This window comes from Balaenoptera ricei, chromosome 3 (genome assembly GCF_028023285.1).
Source record: "Balaenoptera ricei isolate mBalRic1 chromosome 3, mBalRic1.hap2, whole genome shotgun sequence".
NCBI classification, from domain to species: domain Eukaryota; kingdom Metazoa; phylum Chordata; class Mammalia; order Artiodactyla; family Balaenopteridae; genus Balaenoptera; species Balaenoptera ricei.
In genome coordinates this window covers 163,009,754-163,023,067 of record NC_082641.1, presented here as the reverse complement: position 1 = coordinate 163,023,067, position 13,314 = coordinate 163,009,754, and the positions used below count along the sequence as shown (strand labels likewise).

The window sequence follows — 13,314 nt, the reverse complement described above, 5'->3', positions numbered from 1 at the left end:
AAGAAACCAAAAGATGAAAAGGTGACATTTGGTAGAAAACAGTAAGAGAAAATAGAGTTTAAACATATTGTTGAATTCTAGGAACCGATTATTTTCAATTTAGCGATTTACCATACTATTACTGTAAGACTCTGATAACTACCTTCAGTTTTCTCCTTTACATGAACAAACAAATGTCCCAAGACTCTACTCTTTCCTTGTCTTCTAACAGCAGGATAATCCTAAATAGTGGGATCAACAGTTCTTAGGCTTTTTGGCCTCACGAACACTTTATAGTTTTGAAAAATAAGGAGATTCCCAGAGAACTTTTGTTTTTATGGGCTAAAAATATTGATTAATTCATTTAAAAGTAACAATAAATCTATTATGTTAACATAAATCACATTTTTATGAATAACTATATTTTCCAAAATGAACGTTTTTTAATAAGCTCAGTGTTTTACATTTTATTTTTGTTCTTTCTTTTAAATTGAAGTGTAGTTGATTTAGAGTATTTCAGGGGTACAGCAAAGTGATTCACTTATACATATACACACACACACACACATATGTATTCTTTATCAGATTCTTTTCCATTATAGGTTATTACAAAATACTGAATATAGTTCCCTGTGATATACAGTAGGAACTTGTTGTTTATCTATTTCATATATGTGTACCTGTTAATCCAAAATTCCCAGTTTATCCCTTCCCTCCCTTTCCCCTTTGGTAACCATAAGATTGTTTTCTATGTCTGTGAGTCTATTTCTGTTTTGTAAACAGGTTCATTTGTATCATTTTTTTAGACTCCCCGTATTAGTGATATCATATGATATTTGTCTTTCTCTGACTGACTGACTTCACTTAGTATGATAATCTATCTCTAGGTCTATCCATGTTGCTGCAAATGGCATTATTCATTATTTTTTATGGCTGAGTAATATTCCATTGTGTGTGTGTGTATGTATACACACACACACACACACACACACACACACACACACACCCACACCCCTTCCTTCTCCATTCATCTGTTGATGGACACTTAAGTTGCTTCCACATCTTGGCTATTGTAAATAGTGCTATGAACACTGGGGTGCATGTATCTTTCTGAATTAGAATTTTCATCTTTTTTGGACATGTGCCCAGGAGTGGGATTGCTGGATCATATGGTAACTTTATTTTTAGTTTTTTTAAGGAACCTCCATACTGTTCTCCATAGTGGCTGCACCAATTTACATTCCTACCAAGTGTAGGAGGGTTCCCTTTTCTCCACACCCTCTTCAGCACTTGTTATTTGCCGACTTTTTGATGATGGCCATTCTGACCAGTGTCAGAGTGACCATATTTTTTTGCAAATATTTTTACTTAAATCTGTTGTAAAATGTTGTCTGGTTGATGTATATGAAGAAAATCTGGTCTCTCACAGATAAACAGTTGGAAAAAGGAATATTTTAATAACCTGTTCAATAACTACATATTCTTTGATACTATACACTAAAACCTCACAGGGTAAACCTTACTTGCAGTGTCTAATCTGAAACTGTATCAATATACTATTGATATGTTACTAATAGTTACTAATGTAACTATTACATTAAAATTCTTTAATCTGTCTTGCACTTTGAATGGATCTTTTACATATGCATGGTTTTTAACATCATGCATTGTTCATGTGGAAAATATTGGTTTGCTGAGTCTGGTAATCTTCCAAATGTTGATCTATTTCGTTATGTAATACAAAAATGTCACATTTATTAATATCCCCGTGATTTCATCAGTAAATACTAGGAAGCAGTTAAGCTCAGGGTGGGTAGATGACAGTTTTCCAAAATTCTAATTTTTACTTAAGAACTCAAATTTTATCATTGGCAACAATTTGCCAGTTGTTTTTCCTTGAATTGACAGGCTCCTTTTTATACATTTTCAGGAAATGTCTGACAAATATCCAAGTATGAAGAGCCATAGTTTTTTAGTAATTTTTTAAATTAATTTATTTTTATTGAAGTATAGTTGATTTACATTTTTAGTAATTTTTTAAATTAATTTATTTTTATTGAAGTATAGTTGATTTACATTTTTAGTAATATTTAAGCCGAAAAATGGTGTTCCATGAACAAGGCAGCCAGTTCAGATTGCAACTCAATTGCACGAGTGCTTTAACTTAAGATAACCACCAGTATGCAACAGAACTGCTTTATGTATACTTCCCATTTTATCACACTGAATATTAAAACAATGTTCACATGACAGTTGAGATTTAATACATTTTACTTACTTTTTAAAATCGAGGACATTGTTATGTGAAACATCCATGTTTTTACTGCAAGTGTGTGGTGACACAGAATTCAATGACTGCTATTACTTGCACAGTTTAGAGCCATCACCTTGATTTGCACTAAGGTGCTAGCAGTTTTACTCACTATTGGCTTTGCACCATCTGTGCAAATGTCAACAAAGAAAAAAGGCAAGTAACATCTTGGTATTATTATGAAAAGAGTTATGATCTCATGGAGGCTCCTGAAGGGTCTCTGGATCTTCTCCACTTCCCAAAGATTGATAGATCACATTCTGAGAGTCACTGCTGCAGCTACTAAGTTTTCTTGGGGACTAAGTTTTCATTATGAGTATCCATTATTATGCCACAAGTTAGGACTGCCAAGACAAAGGAACCTCTACTCTGAAACCATCTCATTCCACTATGGAATGAAAAACAGTCTAATGCTGAAACTGTTTCATCTCCCCATCTTCATAAAACATGTAAAATTTTTAGAGCCTACATTTCAGCCTCCCAGACATCTATTTTCATTCTAAGAGCAGAATTATAGAATGTTGTATTTAAATGCTATTAAATATCAAAATTGTCTTTAACTTTCTTCTAAACAAAAGACAGGTGGTATAATGATAAACAGGCAGCAGTGTTCACCACAGTTTTATAAGGAACAGGTATTATAAAAGCAAAAAAGAATGTATGATACAGGAGAATCACAAAGCTAACATATCTAAAACCAAAAACAGCACAGTACTTTGTGCACTAAAACATCCCTAACTACATCAAAATCCCACCCACATGATTGCACTTAATACTCTATTTTACTTATTCTATATTAGTACCATAGTTTGAGGATTACAACTATGTCCTGATGCAAACTCTAGTCATGTTACATAAATCTTAAGAGCAACAACAGCAACAACAACAAAAAAGTCCCGATTGACCATTTTCAATCATATAAAGGAGTCATAAAACTTCCTTTATGGCTTTAGAACTATTTAGTATAACCCAATTTCTCAAAAGGGATGCTAATTCAATTACACATGTTGACTCTTTTTAAAATTAGTCCTTCGGAATGTTCATAACCAGCCAAATTTTCGTGAAATTGCATCACCAATAAGTAGATCTTAAAAAACAGAAAAGTCAAGGAAATTGTTTCCCCCAAATTACTAATCAACAAAATTTAGTCAATTTGAAAAGGAAATGAAAAAACTGTATAAGAGAACTGGTGTCACCCTCAACATTAGAAAACAGGGGAGCAATGTCCACAAAAGTTTCGGAAAAAGAACAAGCAGTCTAAAATCTTATAGTAACCCAATGTGTGCTTCTAGAACAGAGGCAAATGAAGAACAGTCTCAAGCAGAGAAATGTAGGACCTGTGGGTGTTTCTCAGAAGTTCAGCCAACCAAGAGAAAAATTTAAATAAGGAATTCAGAACTACAAGCACCACAGTAAATAGACTGGTGGAGTACTAAATCCTCCACTTAACAAAACAGCAAAAATCAGGCTGTGAGGAATGGAAAGGAAAGAAAATGTTTAAGAAGGATAATATTTACTTTGCTCTAAATTAGGAGAAGTATGTTTTAAGTAGGGGTTGGAGAGGGGGGAGATACAGATAAAGACATAAAATTTATTTGTCCTCCACTGAAGACCTTGTAGGAACTATTATCCCTTACAGTGAGGAAATATTTAACAGAAGTTCATAAATTCTTTTACTTTCACTTTGTTTATTCCCTTTAAACTAATATAAAATTGATTTTAGAAAAACCACACACAATTACCTGATAACAGCATCTTCTAGACTTGTTCCTATCCAGATATCTACCCCTTCTATCTGCTTATATGCACATATGTCTGGAGTATTACCACTTAATATTAAGCAATGGTTTTTTCTGATGTAGGACTTGGGGTTATTTAGGGTTTTCGAAATTTCTTTCTTATTTTATTTTTTACCTCCAGTTTATTTTTTACTTTTTTCCCCAGCTTTATTGAGATATAATTAACATATAATATTGTGTAAACTTAAAGTGTACAACATATATGTACTTGATATTTGTATGTACTGTGAAGTGATCACCACAATAAGATTAGGTAACATATTCAACAACTCACATAGTTACAATTTTAAGGGCTGTGTGTGTGTGTGTGTGTGTGTGTGTGTGTGTGTGTGAGAGAGAGAGAGAGAGAGAGAACTTTGAAGATCTACTCTCACAGCAACTTTCAAATATACAATACAGTATTGTTAACTATAGTCACCATGCTGTGTATTACATCCCCCAAATTTATTCATCTTATAACTGGAAGTTTGTACCATTTGACCACATTCCCCCATTTTCTAAGAACAATTTTGTTTCCTTTCTCTTTTCTTTAAATTGCTTCAATTGTTTATCATTTTGTTAAAATTAAATCATTATTCAAAATAACAAAAATAAAACCCTCTCTATTGGGGAACAAAACCACTGTCCTGTTATGTTATCAATAATTAAGGACATCACTTCCCAGTATTTCTTCTAATGGCAATGTGAAGAAAACTATACTTTTGTTTCAATTAAAATACTGCGCATTCATCTCTTTTTAGACTATCCATACATCAAGAAGTCATGTCTTACCTTCTGAGCATACAAAACACCAGCTAACATTAACATGCTCATGATTTCGGCAGCCACGTCTGGGGGTAAAGTGATTAGGGCAGATGATGCTATTGGATGCAAGGATCTTTGACCCAGCAGCCAGGCAAAAGTCATTGGCATGGTATGCCACTGGGCAGCGGACACAGCGCATCAGTCGACCTAAAAATAAGAAAAGCAGAAAAACCAGGGAGAGACAAAAGAAAAAGGGATTAAACATAAAAACGATGTGAGTTATTCAAGTTTATTTGCTAGCACTGGGAAAATGCCATAAACAAATGGAAGCACTACTAGATCAAGAGACCTTAAACACCCAATTCCCTAAGAAAAGCTCAGATGGGAACTATATGATAAATGGCCTTAAGGAGTCCGATCCCACAACAGTGAGTCTATCTCAACAAGAATAAGCCTTACTCAAACCACTGTCCTGACTGGAAAACGGAATCAGCTGCAGACGAAACAGTGGGGGCGGGGGTGGGGGGTGGTGTGTGTGTACAATCAGATTAAAAGACCAGATGGGAGAAACACTCACTAATGCTTGCTTTCCTTGGCTGGTACTCTGTGATTCTTAAAGCCTTTTAGATGAATGAATAAACCCCTCTACCTCCACCCCCCATGAGATGTATCCTCTAACATACTTTACCAACTAAAAACCACTACCAAACCACCCCAATGCTACCTACAATAGCAACTGAAAAGGAGAAGGTAGCTGATGGTTAAGCTGCAATTTTGATCAAGCATGTTACTGTACTTAAGACTGACAAGACCTATAGTGCCAGGAAATCATCTTACAGAAGATATCACCAGTCTGATTAAAAGAAAAGTCAAAACTGCCACATTTTTCTTGCCCAATCCCCTTTGGGAGAAGTGGGTTCTTTGGGCATACAAGCATTTAATAGTAGAGATACAATATTTGGCTTTCAGAGAAATCAGTAAGAGACCCACTAGTACTGAGCAGAAAGAAATGATTGGGGCTTCCCTAGTGACGCAGTGGTTAAGAATCCACCTGCCAATGCAGGGGACAAGAGGTCAGGCCTTGGTCCGGGAAGACCCCCCTTGCTGCAGAGCAACTAAGCCCGTGCGCCACAACTACTGAGCTTGCTCTCTAGAGCCCACATGCCACAACTACTGAGCCTGCGTGCCACAACTACTGAAGCCTGTGTGCGCCTAGAGCCTGTGCTCCGCAGTAAGAGAAGCCACCGCAATGAGAAGCTCACGCACCACAATGAAGAGCAGCCCCCGCTCGCCACAACTAGAGAAAGCCCACACGCAGCAACAAAGACCCAACGCAGAAATAGATAGATAAATAGATAGATAGATAGAATCCGCCTGCCAATGCAGGGGACAGGGGTTCGAGCCCTGGTCCGGGAAGATCCCATATGCTGAGGAGCCACTAAGTCCCTGTGCACAACTACTTAGCCCATGCGCCTACACCCCGTGCTCCACAACAAGAGAAGCCACTGCAATGAGAAGCCTGCACACCGCAAGGAAGAGTAGCCCCCGCTCGCCGCAACTAGAGAAAGCCTGCACGCAGCAACGAAGACCCAATGCAGCCAAAAATAAATAAAATCAATAAATTTATTTTTAAAAAAAAGAAAAAGAAAGAAATGATTGCTTTCTCACTGGGAATGGATTTAGAAACTTGACTTTATCTGCACCCACATAATAGTTTTGGAAACCTCAGCTCTCAAGCTCACCATGAAGCAGGAAAAAATTTTCTGGATAGGAATTTCCATTTTAAAAAATAAAACAAATCAGCACAAAACAAAAACCTCAGTTCTGCCCTATATGCATGTCTGAGTGATATCACATTTGATAACCATACATATAAGGGCCCACAGAAGAAGAATACACTTTATTCTGATGAAGGAAGACATCCAGCAGAGGGAAGTCCCTGGTGGTCCAGTGGTTAGGATGCTGTGCTTTCACTGCAGAGGGCGCGGGTTCAATCCCTGTTTGGAGAACTAAGATCTCACAAGCCACATGGCGTGGCGCAGAACAGAGCAAAACAAAACAAGATGTCCAGCAGAACACCTTTTCAAACTAAATGTCACATGAATTCCAAATATTTAAAACTACCACATAATGCCGGGGGTTGCATAAAGCACATGTAAAAATGTGGTGACTGCTAAATTTGTCCATTACTCTCTTATCTCTCACATAAAATGCTGGTACTCTGAAAAAAGCTAGAGGCTAAGAAGAGATATGCCAGATAGCATCTGAAACATCCACTGCCAATGAGACCGAGGTTCTATAATTAGATTGGTCTACACAAGAAACCCGTACCTTTAGATGCGGAAACACTGGCTGGATTAGCAGCATGGCAGGTTATACATATGTGGAGGGAGCACCGGAAGCCCTTGTTCTGCAAGACAGTGGGTGGATATCTCTGGACACACTCTTCATGGTAAAACTTTCCACATAAGGGCAGAAGGCACCTTTTAACATCTTCCCCACTCTGCTTGCATACAAAACAGGTATGTATTCCTAGGAAACAGGAAGAAACAAATTAATACTAACTCAAGAATTCACTCAATGCTAAACCATTAGGTGAAAAGTTAGTGAGTACACAATTCTGCACCAAATTCCAACACGGGGTGGGGGTGGAGGGTGCCCACACCACAAAGCAATTCTCTGATACCAGCTGGTATCCTACAATTCAACTCAATTCTGACACTATCTACTTGGAGATAATATCAGATCCCACAGATTAAGTAAGGGTTCAGTCCCACAAGACTGCCTCCCACCCCAACCCTTACCAGTTGTAAGTCAAGCTTGTCATTTGTACTTCTGACCAACTGGCTATAAATCAGAGGTTGGGTTCAATTAACTTGCAAGAGTGGGTCACAGAACTCAGAGAAACACTTTACTTACTAGATCATCAGTTTACTAAAAAAATGATGTAGTTCAGGAACAGCTAGTTAAAAGAAATGCATAGAGTAAGGTATGGGGAAAGAGCTCAGAGCTTCCAGGGCCTCTCCAAGCACGCCACTCTCCCCTAATCTCCATGTGTTCACCAACCCAGAAGCTCTCCAAACCCCATCCTTTTGGGTTTTAATGGAGGCCACATTACATAGGCATGATTGATTAAATCACTGGTAATTGAGGACTAATCCAACCTCCAGCACTCTCCCCTCCAAAAAGGCCAGGGGGAGATGGAACCCTCTAATCACATGGTTGGTTCTCCTGGCAACCAGCTCCCATCCTTAGCTAGTTCCAAAAGTCATCTCTCATTAACATAAAAAAAGACATACATCTTTATAGCCCTCATCACTTAGGAAATTTCAAGGGTTTCAGGAGCTCTGTGCCAGAAACTGGACAAAGACCAAATATATATTTATTAAAAATCACAATATCATAGTGAAGAACATTATAATAGACTGATCAGTATGACAACACGAACCTACTGAACAATCTTAATATCACTATTAAGTGGGAAATTTAATACATGCTTGCTGATGTGATGCTATAGGAAGTAGACATCCCCCACAAAGTATTCTTGCCAAAGGAAAATTGACTTGACCTGATCCAGCCTCTAGATCTAACTACAAGTTTCCAGGAAATACGGAGGACAGAGGAACAAGTTAAAGGGACACCTCAAGGATGCAATCAGCCAAATTTAGAATGTAGAAAACTTGGCGGACAAATGACCATTGTCTCAAGAAATAAAGAACATTAAAAAATTGGGTGAGGGGTCCCTCAAATATGTGCAGTTATTGGGATCCAGCAATAAGGTTTGTCATGTAGGGGTGACAAGTAAGGTTTGATTTAGCACAGGCCCAGTAGGGAAACCACACTTGGATACTGAGCACTTAAAATGGCACTAGTCTAAATTGAGATGTGTAGTCAGTGTCAATACACGTTGGAGTTTGAAGACCTAGCACATAAAAAAGAATGTAGAAAATTTCAGTCATTTTCATATTAATTATATGCTGACATATTTTGAATATACTGGGTTAAATAAAACATATTTTGTTGTAAAAAAACAAAAAAAATTGGGTGAGGGGAATAGTACTGCTGTAGATTAAGAGAAGTTTAAGAGATGAATTTTTTTATTAAAAAATACAATACAGGGACATTATTTGGATCTTGATTCAAAACACTATAAAACAATATATTTTGAGACAAAGTGGGAAAATTTGAAAGTGGGATTGGGTAGTTGAGGACACATAGGAGTCACTGTATACAATGGATATATATTTTTAAAGTGTTAAAAAATATGCTAGTTACATATATTTTGAACTATATGAGTAAAATGAGGCAAGAAGTTGATTAACTACTGAAGCTAAGTGATGAATATGTTGAGATTCTTTATACTGTTCTCTCTACTTCTGTATATGTCTGACGATTTCTGTAATAAAAAGTTTAAGAGAAAAAAAAAAAATCTACCTCTCGCTGGGAAGCAAAACAATGTAAAGGAAAGAGCCCAGGCTTGAGAAACAGACAGACCTGAACACGAATCCTGCCTTTGGCACCTGCTGGAAATAGGAACACAGTAAAATAATCCACCTCATCTTTACAAACAGTGAGATCACCAACTAATAATTTTAGAAAAAAATTTAAAATAAGTATTTGAAAAGAAGCAATCTACTGCCTGATACTGAATAACTGGCAGCCAATACTTAACTGGAGTAGCCTAAATTATGGTGTGGTCATCCTACTATAGGAAAACAGGGTGACCCAGAAGAAATAAGAAATGACTCCTTTATTCTTACTCTATACATCTTTACTAAAACTAGGGTAAAATTTTCTACCCTCAAAAATAATAACCTCTCTTTACCTCACATAATATATAAAACTTAATTCAATATAGATCACAGACCTAAATGTGAAACCTAAAATTAAAAAATTTTCAGAAGAAAACAAAATCTTTGTGACATTGGGTTAAGCAAGATTTCTTGCTTAAGAAAGACCATTAAAAAAAATTTGATAAACTAGACTTCATCAAAATTAAAAACTTCTGCTCTTCAAAAGATACCATTAAGAAAATTAAAAAACAAGCCACAGATTGGGAGAATAATTTGGAAAGTATATATCTGATAAAGGACTTGTAGCCAGAATACATATAAAGAACTCTTAAAACTCAACAGTAAGAAAACAACCCAGGACTTCCCTGGTGGTGCAGTGGTTAAGAATGCGTCTGCCAATGCAGGGGACACGGGTTCGAGCGCTGGTCTGGGAAGATCCCACATGCCGCGGAGCAGCTAAGCCCATGCACCAAAACTACCGAGCCTGCACTCTAGAGCCCGCGAGCCACAACTACTGAAGCCCACGCGCCTAGAGCCCGTGCTCCGCAACAAGAGAAAACACCACAATGAGAAGCCCGCACACCGCAATGAAGAGTGAGTAGCCCCCGCTCGCCAACTAGAGAAAGCCCATGCACAGCAACGAAGACCCAACACAGCCATAAATAAATAAATAAATTTATAGGGGGGGAAAAAACCCAAATTAAAAGAAAATTTTGAACACTCTTCCTCAAAGACAGAAAAATAAGCACATAAAGAAAAATAAGCACATAAAAAGCACATAAGAAAAATAAGCACATAAAAAGATGTGCAACATCATTCATCATTAGTGAAATGCACATTAAAACCACAATAAAATACCACTACACATCTGTCAGAATGGCTAAAATTAAAAAGACTGACAATACCAAATGTTGATGAAGATGTGGCAGAATTAAAACTCTCACACACTGCTGATGGAAATATAAAATGGTACAAGCACTTTGGATGTTCCTTAAAAAGTTAAGCCTACCATATGCAGCCATTCTGCTGTTAGATATTGACACAACAGAAAAGAAAGTGTATCCATACAAAGGATACACAGTGCTTTATTTATAATAGCCGAACCTGAGAACTATCCAAATGTACATCAATAGATGAGTGGATAAACAAACTCTTATATCCATACAATGGAATACCACTTGGCAATAAAAAGAATGAATTCTCAATACCTGCAACAATGTTGTTTGATCTCAAAGTAACTATGCTGAGTGATGGTTTCAAAGGTGTATGTACACACACACACACCAAAACGTCATCAAAGTGTACACTTTGTGTAGTTTACTGTATATCAATTACACCTCAATAAAGCTGTTTTAAGAAAGAGAATGAATTACTGATACACACATCAACACAGATGAGTCTCAAAAACATTATGCTGAGCTAGACACAAACTCTAAAAAAAAGGTAAATCTAATGTGCTCTAACAGAAAGCAGATCACTGTTTAACCTGAAATTGATGATGGGGATGAAGGGGTGAGGTGCAAAAAAGACTGACTGGGTCTGATCATAGGGGAACTTTCTGGTGTGGGTGTATACATTTTATTGAAACCTATCAAAACATACATTAAAAGGGGTACATTTAGAGTAGGCAAATTACCCTCTAATTAAGTTGATTTTTTTTTTTTTTTTTTTTTTTTTAATTTTTTGGCTGTGTTGGGTCTTCGTTTCTGTGCGAGGGCTCTCTCCAGTCGCGGCAAGTGGGGGCCACTCTTCATCGTGGCGCGCGGGCCCCTCACTATCGCGGCCCCTCCCGCCGCGGAGCACAGGCTCCAGACGCGCAGGCTCAGCAATTGTGGCTCACGGGCCCAGCCGCTCCGCGGCACGTGGGATCCTCCCAGACCAGGGCCCGAACCCGTGTGTCCCACATTGGCAGGCAGATTCTCAACCACTGCGCCACCAGGGAAGCCCTAAGTTGATTTTTTTTAAAAAATAGGTCTGCCTCAGATTAGCCTGGTTCAGAGAATACCACATCATAATAAAGATGAGACTAGCAAAACTGGATCACTGGTACAAAAGGCAAGAAGATCTCTCTAAATGGTTATCATCAAAAAATCCACAAACAATAAATGCTGGAGAGGGTGTGGAGAGAAGGGAACCCTCCTACACTGTTGGTGGGAATGTAAATTGGTACAGCCACTATGGAGAACAATACAAAGGTTCCTTAAAAACTAAAACTAGAACCACCATATCATCCTGCAATCCCACTCCTGGGCATGTTTCTGGAGAAAACAAGGTCTGAAAGTATACATGCACCCCAATCTTCACTGCAGCACTAGCAGTGATAGCCAAGACATGGAAGCAACCTAAATGTCCATCAACAGAAGAATGGATAAAGAAGATGTGGTACATATATACAATGGAATATTACTCAGCCATTAAAAAGAATGAAATAATGCCATTTGCAGCAACATGGATGGACCTAGAAATTGTCATACTGAGTGAAGTCAGACAGAGAAAGACAAATATCATATGATAACGCTTATATGCGGAATCTAAAAAAAATGATACAAATGAACTTATTTACAAAACAGAAACAGACTCACAGACTTAAAGAAGGAACTTATGGTTACCAGGAGGGAAGAGTTGGGGGGAGGGATAGTTAGGGAGTTTGGGATTGACACTGTACTCACTGCTATATTTAAAATTTGAAAAAGAATAGATACATGTATATGTATAACTGAATCACTCTGCTGTACAACTGATATAACACAACATTGTTAATCAACTATACTCAAATATAAAATAAGAAGTTAAAAAAAATTTTTTTTAAAAAAGAAGAAGAAGATCTAAGAAAATTAGGGCAACAGAGATATGCACATATCTAAAATTTGTTTCTAAATTTTATTTACAGGGCCGGGACACCATATGGCACATAATGATCAAAAGCCCAACGTGTGTAGAAGGCAAAATAACCCCACAACTATCTTGTCTTCCACCTTTTGTTCCTACACTGCTGAAAGTGGTAGCAGAAAGATGAAATAACTCAATCTGACATGGCCATCTATTTACAGACACAAGTTAATTTCATCTCTTATTTCCCACAGGGGCTAGTCTAAGCCTACACTCTTCCCTTCAGGTTATAAACAATTACCTTTTTCCACCATTCTCACCAAGCCAAGGAAAAACTTCAGTGTTCATCTCCCTCACAATTACATGGTACATTCCCTTTTAATCTTTTTATCTCTTCAAGCCTATCCTCTCCTGTCTCTGTGACTGTACTCCAGTTATTCCCCCTCCTGTTACGGAAATTTATTTCCCTACACAATTCTTAACCTTCATCCTACTCAAGATGTTCTTCCTCCTGACCCTCTAACATCCTCCCTTCAGCTACTGCTCCCTTTTCCACTGAAGTCAAGCTTCTGTAAGAAATAGTGTATACTGCTACCCATTCATCTTTCAGTCTGGTTTAGTAAGGCATTCTCTCACTGCCAAATACAATAGATCCTCTTTTCACTCTAGAACCTCCTTGGTCTGTTTGCCCCATCTGCCTCTGCTGATGACACCCCATTCCAATGGCTTCACAGACATTCTTTCTTGAGCAGCTCCTCCTCACCCTCCAGTAGCCCCTTTTAAGTGGGTATCCCCCAGTAGTGTCATTAGCCCTCTTCTCACTCTACAGACGTTTTCTCTTTGGGCAGCATCATGCACA

At 37.7% G+C, this 13,314-nt stretch overlaps 1 protein-coding gene across 9 annotated transcripts in view; it reads right to left on the bottom strand.

Moving 5' to 3' along the window:
• NSD1 (nuclear receptor binding SET domain protein 1) overlaps positions 1-13,314 on the bottom strand; it is a 141,690-nt gene that overhangs the window by 28,446 nt on the left and 99,930 nt on the right. For all 9 annotated transcript variants that reach the window (XM_059917793.1, XM_059917797.1, XM_059917792.1 and 6 more), the window contains exons 13-14: positions 7,165-7,365; positions 4,861-5,040 (exon numbers count right to left, since the gene is read on the bottom strand). In XM_059917793.1, the coding sequence (XP_059773776.1) occupies positions 4,861-5,040; positions 7,165-7,365 (381 nt within the window). The remainder of the gene's footprint in view (positions 1-4,860; positions 5,041-7,164; positions 7,366-13,314) is intronic.